This window comes from Zeugodacus cucurbitae, chromosome 5 (assembly GCF_028554725.1).
Source record: "Zeugodacus cucurbitae isolate PBARC_wt_2022May chromosome 5, idZeuCucr1.2, whole genome shotgun sequence".
Classification (NCBI taxonomy): Eukaryota; Metazoa; Arthropoda; class Insecta; order Diptera; family Tephritidae; genus Zeugodacus; species Zeugodacus cucurbitae.
Window position 1 is genome coordinate 32,349,561 of NC_071670.1, and position 16,705 is coordinate 32,366,265.

A 16,705-nucleotide genomic window follows, 5' to 3' on the forward strand; every position below is an offset into this window, starting at 1 on the left:
TTTTATTTGGTAGCCATTATTTTTAATGATTGCAGCACATATTTTAGGCATAGATGAAATTAAATTAATAATAGATGTATCATTTATTCCATTCCAGGCTTGTTTCAGGGCATCAAATAGCTTGTTTTTATTACCGTGGACCTGTTCCCTATTAATCTGCCTGTTGACAATTTCCCATAAGTTTTCAATCGGGTTTATATCAGGAGACTCGGCGGGCCATGTCATAACACAAACTTTTTCTTCCAAAAGCCAATCCTTCACAATTTTTGACGTGTGTTTGGGGTCATTAACATGTTGGAACTGCCAATCAGGCGGCATTTTTTGGATAGCGTGGGGTAACATTTGGGTTTGCAGTATATTTTGATATTGGAACCTATCCATGTTCCCTTCTATTTTGAAAATAGGTCCTACTCCCTGCCAGAGAAGCATCCCCACATCATTATGTTACCCCCACCATGCCTTACGGTACCCTGCAAGTATCGACGGTCTAAACGCTTTCCTGTTGGTCTTCGTACACGTGTCATTCCATCAAAGTTCTCCAAATTAGATTTGGAATCATCTGAAAACAATACTGACTTCCATTGCTCCAAATCTATCTATCTAATGGGCAAAATCGGTAAAAACAAAACATTCTGCAGTCGTTTTTTTAGCCACTTCTTAATACAGTCCAAAAATGAAAGAAATCGGATAATAACCACGCCCACCTCCCATATAAAGGTTAGGTTGAAAATTAGTAAAAGTGGGTTAACTCACTAACGAAAAACGTCAGAAACACTAAATTTCACATAAGAAATGGCAGATGAAAGCTGCACTCAGATGTTTTTACAAAATGGAAAATGGGCGTGGCGTCGCCCACTTATGGGTCAAAAACCATATCTCAGGAACTACTCGACCGATTTCAATGAAACTTGGTTTATAATAGTCCCAATGACATGTTGTGAAAATTGGCCAAATCGCTTCACAACCACGCCTACTTCCTACATACCAGAACTTTGAAGATTATCTGAATCGTTTACTTTACAATATAAAAAGTAAGCACTAGTGAAGATATCGGTGCAAAACTTTGCACATATAATGTATTTATAGTGTGGCAGGCCATTTCTAAAAATCGCCGAAATCGGACCATATGTTTTCAAGGCCTCATATATCGAACATGAGGACCTCAACAACCTTTATACAATATATATGACGAATATGTGGGTCAAATTGTGTATTATAGAATATAAATAAAGTTAAATAAATAAATTGCGAGAGTATAAAATGTTCGGTTACACCCGAACTTAGCCCTTCTTTACTTGTTTTATACATACATCTACAAATATTCCAAGAAATATAAATTCCCCGAAATACTGTTCTAGTATATTTACTCCCTGATGATTCATACTCTTCGCGGTATATTTAGAGATGATGATGGTTTTAATTTACATTGTGAAAATTCCAAAGCCAAAATATTAAATGTTTCCTTTAGATGGAAGAAAACGCAGAGTTTCAAATAGAGAGCAGTTGGCTTAAAATCTATCAACTGGAAGTTGTTATCGGTTTCGTTTTCCTAAAAATCTACTATGTAATTTGGTCAGGATTCATGGCTTAAAAAATCCCTTTTTGTTAAGTAAGCTTGATGATTTTTCGTTATTTTTACAAAGTCAATATTTTTTTAATTCCAAGGAAATAGAGAGACATTTGCCATCATATATGTATAAAAACACCACATAAACCACATTTTCAAGGAGACAAGGAATATTAGATTTTAATGATTTTTAACAATATTAACTTTATTATTTATAATTATTTTACTTTTCTTACACTACGTACAATTATTTCTATAAAAACGCATAATTATTTACAAACAAATGAACACTATTACATAATGTATTTAAGAACAGCAATATATTTAACTACTAATGTTTGTACCACTTTCTATTTTCAAATCGATCTGTATTTGCGAATCTAATTCTTTCTTTTAATACTTTAATGACTCCTGCATTGGGTCTTATATACATGTCCGACTTAATAGAATCTCTCAAAGTATCTTCTATTAAGGGTAGACCGAAAACGTTGAAACACTGCAGGAGCATTAAGAATGCCATCATCATAAATTGTATTTCCGAACACTTCAAGTATTTCATTTTAAATTATTTTATTTTATTTTTTTGCTTTGAAACCACAGTATATTGGCGATAAAAATATGGCGGAGTAATGAACTCAGTTGCTTTGCGATCTTAACTAACTGTTCACTGTCGCAAACCTCGTTTATATACCCATGAACTTGATTTCACCCAGCAAGAAACAGTTGTTCTCTGAACTGGAAGGAGAGAAGGCAGTTTTAATAAAAGTATTTTATTTTGAAATATTTTTTTTCCTAAATTTGGAAAACAATTTAAAAATTCTTGTTCATCCATTTTGTTTCATTGATAGATGATCTTATTAAAATGACAACTTAGCATTTAATTTTTGTAAGTTATTCTGCTGAACTTTTTCAGCTTAAGCAATGGGTCTGATTATACTTTAGGCCTTGATTAGTTGACCTTTGTATGGCATATCTAAGTCGGGTTCAGAAAATATAGCACTTTGAGGGTAATTGTGAAACTATTCTTTAAAAAAATAAATATATTCATCCAACATAAAATATCGTTCCTTTGAGAACTTTTGTTAGTCCCCCTACAAAGATTGAGTTCTGAATAAGCACAAACCGCAACAAAATATGAAGCCATGAATAAGAAATACTGGTAATATTAATAATAATACTTAGAATATTAATATGCGTCAGTAAAGAAATTAAAATGAGAGAGTGAGTAAAGTGTGCTTTTGCGGATTTGAATCGAATTTCTCACATCCAATTATGTCCATACAAGGCATAAAAAAGTTATAACTTACATTACGATGTGAATTGGAAGGATACAATTTTAATATGCATAATAATAGGTCTTTAACCAAATGTAGACGAATATATGGAACAGATAAACTTAGTTTCAGTTACTATGAATTTATTACCAGTACCTATACCATCTGATCCGTTATTATTATTAATAAATGCTTACAGATAAATATAAAATTTCATTTTCTTTTTAAATTGCATTTAATTTTTCTTATTTTATTAAATTTATTTATCACAAATAAGAGAAGGAATACATGAAGAATATTAAAACAGTTACATAGAGTCGACGGGTATTTTGACCCTTTCTATTTATCACACACAAAAAGTATCTAACATAATAACTTGATAAATAAGTTTAATCTTAAAATAGTTTAATACATAAAATCACAGTTCACAAATTGTATAGATTATCACAATACGCTGGTCAGCAGCTTCACAATGAAAATAAAATTAATATCCTTATAAGTATATCCTTCAGTTTTTTGGTGGTAGCTTAGCTGCTAGTATTTTGGCTTTAATTGACTGAACGGGTTTTAAGTTATGCCGCCTATAAATTGCAGCTGCCATTGAACCCTCCTTTGGATCAGATATCGCTCCTCGTAGTACACGCAGTTGTATATTTGCAGACTGCACAATTGCTAAACAAGCCAGCGCCATTAACAAAAGCAATTGTAAATTCGATTTTTGTAAAAGTTTCATTTTGAAGCACCCCGTGAACACAATATAGACTCGTAAAAGGAATGAATAATAAAATTATGAAATGTTCAGACAACTTCTCGTTTTCGTATTTAAATTCTAACTGAATAAACAAGTTTATAGTTAGCTCTTTTATAGAAATCACTTTCGGAATCATGATTTTATTAATGAAAACATAATGAGGTACCACTCTCATAAATATATGAGTAATATTGCGGTAAGTAGGAATAAATTGATTAATGACGTAGTAATTCCATACCGCAGCTTCCGAAATGTTCACATATGTTTTATATATGGTGTAATCCACACAAGAAAGTCATATTTTCTGTTTGAATGGGTAGTCGACGGAGCCAAGAACGTTGTTTTACACACCAAATATGGCAATTCTATTCATAATTGTATGAAAATCCTTTTTTCTCATTTGTAGCACCAAGATAAATAATTATCAGCTAAATTAATTGATACAACATACAAATTTACCGGTATAGAGTAAGCCAAAGTACTGAGGATCATTTGGATTTAAATATTTTTTTAATTGGATAAAAAGCATGCTTGTAGTCCCTGATATATAAATACATTAAACGTATGAGAGGAAGGGAATGCATCCACTTTTTCAAATAAATTTTATCGTAGACCCTCCTTCCTATTGTAATTGGATTTGGTTTAATATTTGGTTGTGATTTATGGACAAATATCCGAATTCGCTCTTTGTTGGTAATAACCACTATCTTTAAAGTGCTAAGGAATATGCGTAGCAAGCTTCACTAATCCTACTCATTTCGATATATAGAAATTTATATAATACATTTTAATTAGTTATGGATGTTATGACGCAACATATTGCTAGAATATGGTAATTGTATATTCTCTAGATATTCGTGGTTGTAGCTACATCTCCTGATCGTCAGATAAAAGAATTAAAAAGTCTACAGAATAAAAATTAAAATTCAACTGAATTTTAATTACGTAAAGGGGAAACGGAGTAAAATGTTGCTCTATTTCACTCATTTTGTTCAGCAAATTTTATTATGATATCTACCGATATACAGGTTAAAATTCATAATCAATGATTACTATGTAATTATTTCATTGAAAGGTATAGCTCGATAGATATATGTAGTTTGTGAAAAAATTTTACAATTCTAAAAACAGAGGACATGTTGCTTGCGGTCACGACTTCAAAATCGAATATTATCCTAAACTTAAATTTAAATTAGGTTCTTGTTCTAGTTTAAACCACAATATATCGATTAATAATAACCGTGAAATCAACCGATTTCGTTTCAATTTTATCGAATCGAATTTTTTTTTTTAATTATTATTATTATTATTTGACCTTTATAATATATAGATTTTTATTATAATAAACTAGATTTGTATGCTTTATTGTTTACTTTAGCGAAAGAAAAAATATTAAAAGTGAAAAAATATACATAATTTAATAAATTAACAGAAATTGTTTCAAAAGGCAATATAAAATCTTTTGGATCCCTCAATTTGGTGGACGGGCATATATGTATATGGGTGTGTAAAGTTGAATGATTCCAATACAAGCAAGTGTATAAATAAACAAAATAAACAGATTAACTGAACTAAACGGTGAATGAAAAAAAAAAACAAAACATTTGAATATATAGGGAACGTTATCAGCACTGCCGTTGAGAGCATGGCATTCCTCAGTATAAAGTGCACATGTATCTGTGTATAATGTATAATATATAAAATATTACTTCATTTAAGTGTGATGATTGCAAAGTAAATAATTATTTGCAGATATTTGTTGTACGCATGTATAAAACACTTTCAATCAATGTGAGTTCAAGTGCACTGCACTGATAAGAATTGCGAGCGGTCAGTGTAAAGAAGGCGAGACCAACATTTTAGTCATTGTTAATATACTAAAGAATCAACAACACAAAAGAACGCGAATATTCAAAATATAAATAAAATTGGTGAACAATATTAAAGACGGCAGAAAAATGAAATTACTATATTACCTAGTTGTGCTGTTTCTAATCGGAATTAGCGGTATTGTGCAGTTTGAAACCAATCTCGTTACTAGTAAAGTGATTTTTTATACTAACAAAAATAAAACTAAGGAAAGCAGCATATTTGCAATACATCGACGTAAATGCCGTTACGCAATGGATCATCTTGGTCGTTGTCGTAATGTAAGCCACTGCACAGATAGTAATATAAAATCTTTAATTTAATGCGTTGCTATTTATAGTTTGCATAAGCACAGCTGTAGACGAAATCGGAAGTTGTGAGCGTAAACCCCCCAAGTGCTTCGATCCACATACACAACGATAAAAGTGACAAATTATAGTGTTGCTATGAGATTGGAAATTTCTAATTTTTTGCTATTATTTATAAAGGCATTACATTTATCGCTTTGCCGCCACTGATGAAATAGCCAACTAATAAAATACAAATATGTTATAATACATGTTGTTTTTGTGAAATTTCTGATATTCCAAATAGACGTCGCAGCCAAACAAGCTGATAAGAACTTCATTTAGCATGTGCCCGCTGTAGTGCAAACAAAACAAACTTTGTACAACCTTTGGAAAGCTCGGAAGCGGCGGCGACGAAAATCGCGTACAATGACTCACTAGTGTAGACTGAATTTCACCGCACTGCGAAATGCCATTTTACAAAAATAGCCTACTTCTACGTAAAAATCAGTGTGTTTAGTGTGTTTGCATAATAAATATTTGGCGTCGAGCTGTTGCCTCGTCGCTAACACGACGCTAACGGTGTTAATTGAGGGTTATGCAAAGTAACCCAGTTCCTGATTATTCATGGCATCGGCGTAATGATTCTTTCGTAAAGAAAGGCGCGTCAGTTTTAAGGGAGCATCGAAGTGATTCCCCCATAGGTATTTTGAGAAACTGATATTACAAAAATAACTTTATTTATTAACGTCAAGAATTCATCAAGAAGCGTTATATTTGAAACTATAACATTAAGTGTTAAGTTGTTTTATGATTTAAAATGCGAAATTAAACTTCAGAATTCATCTGTAAACTGTAGTCCCATAAATCATAAATTTAAAGCGGAATGCGAAGAACTAGTGCAGGAATATATGTTTTATACATGCTTCTTGTAAAAATATTTAGCTTAAGAATGTTATGCTTACTGTTCAAACATTCATCGAAATTGCATGTTTTATACAAAATCATGCAAAACAATTTAAGTCACAAATTATTTGTTCCCAAATTAAATAAAATATTTAGAGCAATTAGTAAAGTTTCGTTGTTGAATTTATCAACTCGAACACAATTGAGTGCTTCAGTGCATACTGGGTTCACCTGACTTTTTATATAAAATGCTATTTCATGCCGACATAGCAAAACAGTTACAGCAAATGACGAAAATTTAGACATTTTATTATTCTTAAAAAAATGTTTTTAAATTTTTATATTTTCGCAGAAAAGCATTCATATTTATTAATACAAATAAAGTGTACGAGTATAATATACACAAGACATTATTTATATATGAGCAAGTTGCTATCTAATGGAGCCATTAAATTTTACACCACAAAATTATGTACTGAGAGATAAATATTGAAAATGATTTTAAGAAACTTTTATAAATTTCGGTTTCCCCAAATCAATAATGTGTGTGTTTTAATACCAACGGTTTTTGATTGTCTATGATCAATCATCAGTACTTAATAATATTAAAACAGTGTGCGGTGAAGTATGATCGATCGTTTTTTTTTCAACTATTAGTTTTCTATATATAATAGTAAGTTTGCTTTGAACCTGAAGTTTTACCTCGCCCACCTCACGATGTGTTCTCTTTCAACAAGTCTTTATCTTTTTATCGCTGAAATGAGAGTATTTCTGAGCACTTTGCATTACCTTTCCATTGTAAATGTCAGATATCTAATTTCTTCATTCATTATCTACTATAGTTATTGCAAATAAATATATATATGTATATGAATTTATTCAAGACAAATAATAATTTAAAAACGATTTGCATCTTCTGACTCCACAAACACCTGATATCGTAATATTTGTATATATAACGATAATAACGTGATATTGTTGTTCAATCCTCAGGCCATTTAAACAAACACTTTTTATATTTTTTTTACGGGAGATTGTCCAGGTTTCGTTTTATAAAACATCATACAAATGTATCTAGCTTTTCATATATAAATACACTGCACAAATCTTCCGAATGTGCTACAATATTACTCATAATCTTTAACAAATTTCTTCCTTTTTAATAGCTTAGTTATAAATGGTTCTAAAAAGAAATTTGTTCGCATAGTAGTTGGTACTACCACATTGGAGAAGGACAGTCAATTCGGCCATATTATCCAATGTTCAATGGGTTTTCTTTTCTACTTGCTTTGATATCCGCGAAAAAAAAATTCGAAATTATGTTTTATGAGAACCATCCTTAAACTGTTAAGAGTACAGTATATGCAAATGTTACGAAGTAACCATTGTTCACATCGACGAAAAAGTTTTAATAAATTAAAAAGTAACAATTCTTTCAAAAACGGTGGGTAGGTAAGCTTCATTGCCGAGACTTTAAATTAGCATCCACTCGACATTATCATAAAATGTCTTTATATACGAGAGAGTTTTCATTATTACCCAATATCGCCACTAAAGTTCAATTACTTTCAGATATACTATAATTTGGAATACGTAAAGGAACAAGTTCCGATAAACTACAGTTGAACTTCCCTAACTCAAATCACAATAATCCACAAAAACACTTCGAGTTATAGAGGATTTCATTAAAACTTAAAATTTTACAAAAAGATGTTATGGAAGGAAATTTGGCTTCTAAACGCTATTACCAGTTCAAGAGTTGAGTTATGGAGATCTTTGACTTGCAGTAATTCGAGTTATGGAAGTTCCACTGCATATACATTTTTGCTTTTATGCTGCGGTGGTTTTGAACCCTCATACAAAAGAAAAAATATTTGAGAAAGTGTTCGGTGAAGGATTTAAATTGTAAAGCAGTTTATGAAAATTTTTTTTTGGATGTGGACTGAAAACTATTTGTACGCACTATATATCGTTATAGTAATTTCAAACTAATAAATAGTACGTAAATCATTACCTAAATAGAACTTCAAATAGAGATCCGCATACTTCAAGTCGCCACAAATATGAGACTCACCCTGTAAGAGTTCCCTTTTGAGAGTATAAAAAAATAATAATAATAAGATAAAGAAAATATTTCTTATCAATACGTGTCGATACACAAAGTTTCAGTGAGCATTTGCATTATCATTCATTAGCGTTCTCCCAACAACCTCAGCAACAATGTGTAGTAGTCGTTAGGCGCGCAAGCCTACTGTGTATATGTGTGTGTGTGTGTGTGTCTATGACGATCACACGGTAATGTGATATCACTGTCGTTCACTCCCAGAAGGGCGTCTTAAGTAGCGGCACTAGAAATCGTTTGTAATCAGTTTAAGACCGGCATTTGTAGCGTAGCAATTGTAGAAATTACTGCGGACAATCGTGAAAATCTAAACAAATATTTATATTAACTCAAAGTGTTGGCTGTTTGCGCTTATGTGTAGTAACATATTTGATCAAGACAAATAGTGAAATAAAGTCTTATTTGAACTGCTTTAAATTAAATTCACACAATTAGACATAATTGCAATGGTTTCCAAACAAACCCACTTCTCGTTGTGGACATTGCTGGTGGTCGCATTGTTGGTATTAAGCATAACCAACGAAACGGAGTGCCGTCGCGTGATATTCTATGCACCGCAGAACATAAAAATCTACACATCACAGATTTTATCGGCGCGTGCGCAGGAAAAGCCCTGCATAAAGTGTCATATGCGAGATCATCGTGGCGTTTGCCGGCGCGTACTATCATTCAACAGCAGTGAGTATTCATTTACAACTCTGGATATTATGTATTTACTATAATTTTAAAACAATCATTGTGTACGTATATATATATATATACATAGTGTAGTGATGTCAGCTGTCTATAAATAACACTACAAGTATTGCTCTAGTATCGTCATACTAACCTACATTCATACTGATATGCAACATGTTTATCGCCAAGCAAAAAATATTGACCCTGTCAAAACCTATCTAATCTGGTTGCAATGACACTAAAATACGTATTTAATACTGATTATTTTTTTCCTTTTCAGACGGTGTTAAATGCTGAAATATTACTGTGTCAAAATCGCCTCATATTAGGAATCTCCACTTGTCAACAGCAATGCCTGTATGCTAATGCAATTGTTTGGTTTATTAAGATTGTTAATTTATTGTAGTTGTAGCTCAAACGCTCGTGCAGTATTTCCTAACGATTATTTATTCAATGATCGTTTATTTTGTAAGTTATTTTTTGTTAATATAAGAATAAAGTAAACAACATTAACATATTTCACATGATGACATAAACATATGTACATATATTTAACATGAATTGATACTATCTATCTAGATCTAAGATAATAATAAATTAATTAAACAACTAATTACATAAAATTAGTGATTTTTTATTATTTTATTTATGGGATAGCGAAGAATAGGTGTTTCCTAACACTCCAGTATCATTTTTCGCTTCATTCACCACACGTATTCGAACAATCACAGTCTAAGCCTTTCAAAAGATCGAGCACAAATTTTGTTTTTACTGTTGAGCCATTGCCTGTGTTACTAAATACTGAGTGAGTTAATATACGTGGGTCATCTATAATACATGTTTTCTAATTAGGTTATACTTTGAAAGACAATAGCAAGTGTCCAAATAAGGTTCACACAATATTATTTATTTTGCTCCTTGCTAAAGCGCCCACCAACGAAAAGAAGGCGTTACAAGTTATTATGACGCAACCAATCATATATCTTCCATGGGAACATCAATTTATTGTTGCAATAAGAGATATATCTTATATATATCTAATGTACCGAAATTCGATATATCTTATATTTATTGAACTTGATTGTACCGAAATTCGATATCTATTTTTTTTTGCATATTTATTCGACGGAAAATAAAGCTATTAGCTTAACGATAGTATTTAATAAGAAAGATACATTATATAATAGTACAATCAATTTTCGAACAAAGCGCACTTATGTTTTCTAGACATTTTGGTACAATAATCTCAAGTTCAGGCCACATAAATTTAATATAAAATGTTATTAAAAATTAAATGATCTGTGCACATATATTTTTTATGTTAGCTGGAGTTCAAGACTGATTGTGGAATAAAGATATTGTTAAATATGATATACATGATGAAAGTCTATAAGGAAACGTGGTTGGTCGAAAATGATATCGCTTTCAATATCTATAACAAATTAAATCAATAAAATTAAAATGGCCACATAGAATATCAGAACTTTGATAAGAGATTTATTCAGCATCTTAATGGTGTTTAGCACATATGATTTAGATGCACTAAATTTTATAATAAAGATAATAAAGCCGCACTGATTGTGATTCTCTGTGAAAAAATTTACAATCTCATATTTGGATTTGATTCTTTGCATTTACAATATGCAGATCAAGCGTGATGATATTGGAATAAAACATTGGTCAAACGTTTGCTCTTCAATAAATTGCAATCAGATTATAAATATTCAAGAATAAAAATTTCGAACAGGAGAACGTCAGAGTCTACGGCTGATTTTTTAACAATAAATTTCCGAGATTTAATGAAACCGTTTCAGATGGAGAGCTGAGCATTTCGATATCTTATGTACAAGTTATCTTCTTATAACTTGCCGGAGTTTGTAAGCAAAGGTCTTGATCTGGTCACTTACATTCTTTTTTATTTATGTTTACGGCAATTAAAACACTTTTCATATCTTGTCTTTACCAGCATAATTTTATGCCAAACTGTGTATATAATGTAATCTATTTCAATAAAATTGCAGTATTAGTATCTTGCCTTTATCGCTTTCATTAGAATACATTATAAATAACTTATTAAATTATATCACATATTTTATAATAACAATAACAATTAATAGTAATACCAAATTTTATTATTAAATTAAGGATTAGCGATCTTAAGTTGTTCTTTCAATAAATGTAATGATTTTAAGTTGTTTGTTGATTGTCGAATAAACTTAGCTCCCATTATCGTGTTTTCAATTGGATCATATATCACATGCCGCACCACTCGCTTTTTAGCCAAAGGTAAAGACTGGACGTGCACCAAAGTTACGAGAATTATCAGCACCAGCAGCTGTGTCGCCTTTTGCAAGAGTTTCATTTTGCAGGTAATTCAAAATACAATACAGGATTTCCACTGATAGATACAGCTCAAGTACTCGTTGTCGACTGAACTCATAATGTTTTTACTCTCTTTTATATATGCTCTAAACCACTAAACTCCATAAATGGTTCAGTAACATCAATGAGGAAGTGTGCAGTGCTAAAATAAGGCACCTCTATTATTGCGGTAATGAAATGACGTAAGTTTTAAACCTCACTGATGTTTGTGGCGGCTGAGCGAGGTTTGTCTCTACAAAGATTCTTAGTAAAAAGACACTCAGAAGTAACAAGTAAGAAACAAGTACTGAGTTTATATACTTTGTTTGAGGAGATCTGAGGGTTAGGTGAGGCATGAAAAGTTTTGCATACTACAGTACAAGGTCTAAGTTTGTTCACTTAATGATTGTTTCCAATACCTAAAGGTCATGAAGAAATATGGGGCGCTATATATCCAAATGATCATGACAAAACTAGTAGATTTGTTGATGTCCGCGGATATGAAGACTTGTGCAAAAATGTAGAAAGGTTGATAAAACATGGTAAAGCTTAATCAGTGGAACTTGGTAGGAACATTGCCGTTAACTGCAAAAAAAGAGATTATATTTACCATCATTAGATTGTACCGGAGTCTCCGACAGAACCGCTGCCATTATAGTTTCTTCCCTCTTAAAAGACGTTGGTATTATTTCATCGAACGATCCAAGTTGTGTCATTGATTGTTCAAATTTGCGCCGTGAAAAAACTAAGGTTAGATCAACTTTATTTTAGAAAAGGACTGCAATAAAATACTTCGTGGTTTGTATTTTGACGGAAGGAAGGATAAGAATTTGGTTCGTATTGATAAACAATGGAAATTTTACAGAAAACGACAGTTTGAAATCATTATTTGATTTTATCGAATCAAGTAAACAACTAGTAATTTGGTCAGGTGACATGACCATTGAATGAGTCGGAAACACCTAAAAATATTAAAAACCCTATATTATTATATTTGAATTCTAAGTCGGTACAGCTGAGTGAATTAGCAGTTGTTGTTGGGTACGATGGAAGTTTAGTGAATACAGGTTTCAAAGGTGGTGTTATTCGTCTGATGGTGGAGGAATTTAATAAGTCATCACAGTGGTTTATCTGTCAATTGCATTCGAAGGAGTTACCACTACGTCAACTTTTATTACATTTAGACGGAAAAACTACACACTTAATGCCATGATTGATGACGATAGATAGGTTATAAGGGATATCGATATACAGATGAATTGTAAAAGCTCGAACTTTTAAAGTACCTGCATTCAACTTCTATGCCAAAGGTTATACTGACATTATTATATAGCGAGACTGTGATACTGAACTAAACTGAGGCACCTCGAAACCTTGAAAACATTGTCAAGAGCGGTCTTGGTACATGTCACACACAAGCCGTGGAGCGCTGTATCAAGGTAGTACAGAAGCATCTCCACGTAGGGAAAACAAACGAGATGATTTTATTAGGGTAAGGTTGCTATCGCAGTAATGTATTTGAGTAATGTAAGAGAATATTTTTCTTACAGCCCTAAATAAAAGCGGCACGGCAGATATCTGTCAAAAAAACCTCATGCCCATACAATTTGTATGGCGCATACCGAAGTAACTCGACGGCGACGCTGAAAAATTATATTTTGACAGCGGGTTCTGAAGAAAAGTTGCTGCGAAAAAACATTTTCTCCATTCATTATCGCTCCACTTTAGTAGTTATAGGAAAATGAGTCAGATGTTTCGATACAATTAGAACTTATATAATATGTGCGGGTTTTCCGAAAATTTAATAGATTTTACACCTAATGAGTGAATCACGAGTGTGTACAAAATTTCACTTTAGCCATTTAGCCATTATTATTAATCATCAAAGCGACCACTTCCTCAGCATATTTTCAGGCGTCGTTGTTACAACCGCAAACAGTTTATCGCACATTGCGATTTTAATTTTTAATTTTCGTACAAGCACATATTGACACATTTAGATAAAGATTTTATAGTAAACTTGATATACGCTCAGCGCCAACAAAAGGGCAACACCACTTTAGATATGAATCATAAATTTATATGAACGCCTTGAAAATTACGGAAAATAAAACTAAACGATTGAGATATGGAGTTATAGTATATACCACAATGATCAGGAGGACGAGGAGAGTTGAAATCTGGATGTCTGTTTGCCCGTCCGTCCGTGCAAGTGATAACTTGAGTAATAATTGAGATGTCTTAATGAAACTTGGTACACGTGTTTCTTGGCGCCAAGAGAAGGTTGCTTTCGTAGATGGGCGAAATCGGACCACTACCACGCCCAATAAATGGCGAAAACTGAAAATATATAATATGCTATAAATGAAGTTAAAATTTGGTAATTCCTTTCGGGAAAGTACGCGTTTAAAACTACTAAAGCTATATCAACCAAGCTATGGTCGTTTTTTTAGCCACCTACTGATAGAGTCGAAAAATGGAGGTAATCGGTTCAACCACGCCAATTCCAATGAAATTTGGTTCGAACCAAATCCTTGACATCTCAATTCTATAGTTTTAAAATGGGCGATATCAAGCACAGGCACGTTTACTTCCTATATACCGCAATTTTGAAGCCAGTCTGATTCATTCACTTCATGTACCATAGCCAGTGTCAAATTCACCGAAGTCGGACTATAACATTTCAGGGCCCTCTGAGTCTTTGTATATTTTTTTTATTGAATTCGGTAAATCTCTCAGATATTCAAAAGGAATTCAAAGGAGTTGTGTTTCTTTTAATTGTTTGCCCCCGTGCCAAAAATCGACAAACCCGACATAATCGGGGCAATATTACCATACAGATTTTCAAACTTCCGGTCGACTTTATACCGCATATATCGGTTAATATGTGAGATATTTTTGCAAAATTAAGTTATCGTATATTTTTGGATACACTATAGCTTGGTGATCCAAATAAGTGAAATCGGTCCAGCAATTACCCTAGCCCCATATACTGTATATAATGATTTTCGTTATTCTAGTGAATTTATGTCGAATATACGGAACGATGTGTAACATTAAATAAATGAATGCGAGAGTATATAATGTTCGATTACACCCGCAATTAGCCCTTCCTTAGTTATTTGAGTATATATATGTATTATCTTTTGTTATTATAATATATAAATGGAGATTAGCCTATATTCGGTTTGACAAGCATTGATATTAAATTTCTCATTTAAGAATGTTTCATTAAATTATTTTAGATTCACTCGCCATCTTAACCGCTGTCATAATTTTCATACGCACTATCTGTTTTTAGGACTCGATTCTATATAAACATGAGTGTATATACCAGTTAATTCCAAATTAAAATTGTTTTCTATTATTTGTTTTTATTGTAATTATTTAATCATATAGGGATATAAATAATTGATAAACAAAAAAGTTAAATCATAATGTGTGGATTAGAAGTTTAAAAAACCGTAACCTTCAATTGTTATTTTTAGACCTAATTTTTAGTGTGCCTTTTAATGCATATAATTGGGGTATACGAATACATGGAAACGATAACATGGAATTTTAGCGATAAAATGTATTTCACGCACCTTTCAATACAGTCGTCAAGCGCTATTTTTAAAAATTCTGTGCTTTTACTTATACGGAAATGACGTTTTTATTTATGTTTTATTGACACTACCCAAGTGAATACGTAATCTACAGCTACATATGTCATCGATTCAACGAAATTCCCGGGGAGTTTCGTCACACTTATCCACAAGTGAAATTCGTAAGCAATTCACCTTTGTATCCATGGGCCGTGACATTTAGAATTTTGTACAATGTATGACTTCGCATTTGGCGCCGCAAATAATCTAGCAGCCGCTAGCAAATACTGAACCATTTTGTAAATAGTAGTAGTCGCTGAAAACAAATTAATTTTTAAGATTTATTAACTTGACTTGTGTATGGATATGTGTAAACCAATCAATTCCCGTTTGTATGTTTGCATATATTTATGTGAGGTGTGTGGAAGTATGTAAACTATACGTTTTACAATACCTTATCTAAAGAATTTATTCGTAGTTTGAATAAAGTGGTATATAGTATACATATATTGTTGTATAGTACTGCACAGTAGCGCTACTAAAAAGTATGCGAGGGGATCACTAAAGAGAGTACCACGTTTCGAAAAGCAAAACGCAAGCATAATTTGTCGGTTTTGAGAACTGTCAAATGTTAATTGGTATACGTACATCAAATATCAATATTCAATTCACGTTTAGACACTGGCGTTCCTTTTTTGGAGTACATGGTATAAAAAAATACGCACTTGAGCAAGAATTAAGTAGAATGAACGTTCGATAGCTGTAGTTTGCACTATTCGGTATTTCGGTATTTTACGTCGCTTTATCAGTTTTCGATAACGATCTTTAGTTATGTTAAAAAATTTTCATCTTCAGCAGATTAGAGTAGCCAACTAATTTTGGGTCAATAACCTACAACCTTGTATGATCTTAAAATATCTAAACTACCACAAAGTAAGAGTTTCATACATTTTTGTTTTCTGTTAAAATTGTTGACCAGTGTCAATATTTGATGTTATGTCGAAAATATATTAGATATTGTGACATTGCCAACGTAGAAGGAATAATAACCTTCTACAGTATTATTTAAGTATTGCAACGGCCGAGACCTACGACCAAACCAGCTATAACCACCAATCAACATATTAATCGATATCTTTGACTTGTATTAACAGATAACTTCGTAAATTTTATTTCCATTCCGTCACTGCCTGGCAATTTAATCTTATCAGCTACAAATTATTTTCAGCGATAAACCTGAACACCCCTCCAGCCGTAAGATATCCGGCGAACGACAACATGTCTTACAAATAGCAAAAATATT

At 32.2% G+C, this 16,705-nt stretch overlaps 1 protein-coding gene and 1 long non-coding RNA gene across 2 annotated transcripts; both read left to right on the forward strand.

Annotated features, from left to right (window-relative positions):
* The first annotated feature begins 5,137 nt into the window (after positions 1 to 5,137).
* LOC114804198 (uncharacterized) lies at positions 5,138 to 6,018 on the forward strand. Its single transcript, XR_003752450.2, has 2 exons — positions 5,138 to 5,742; positions 5,802 to 6,018. It is a non-coding gene; the product is annotated as an uncharacterized LOC114804198 (long non-coding RNA).
* A 2,208-nt stretch (positions 6,019 to 8,226) lies between these two features.
* Positions 8,227 to 10,080, forward strand: LOC105213926 (uncharacterized). The gene is made up of 2 exons (XM_011187044.3): positions 8,227 to 9,454; positions 9,735 to 10,080. The coding sequence occupies exons 1-2, from the start codon at positions 9,223 to 9,225 to the stop codon at positions 9,749 to 9,751; spliced, it is 249 nt and encodes an 82-aa protein (XP_011185346.1). The 5' UTR covers positions 8,227 to 9,222; the 3' UTR covers positions 9,752 to 10,080.
* The last annotated feature ends 6,625 nt before the right edge of the window (positions 10,081 to 16,705 follow it).

What these genes read in the sequence shown, in the direction of transcription:
- LOC105213926 (XM_011187044.3), top strand. Translation starts at nt 9,223, where the DNA reads ATGGTTTCCAAACAAACCCACTTCTCGTTGTGGACATTGCTGGTGGTC.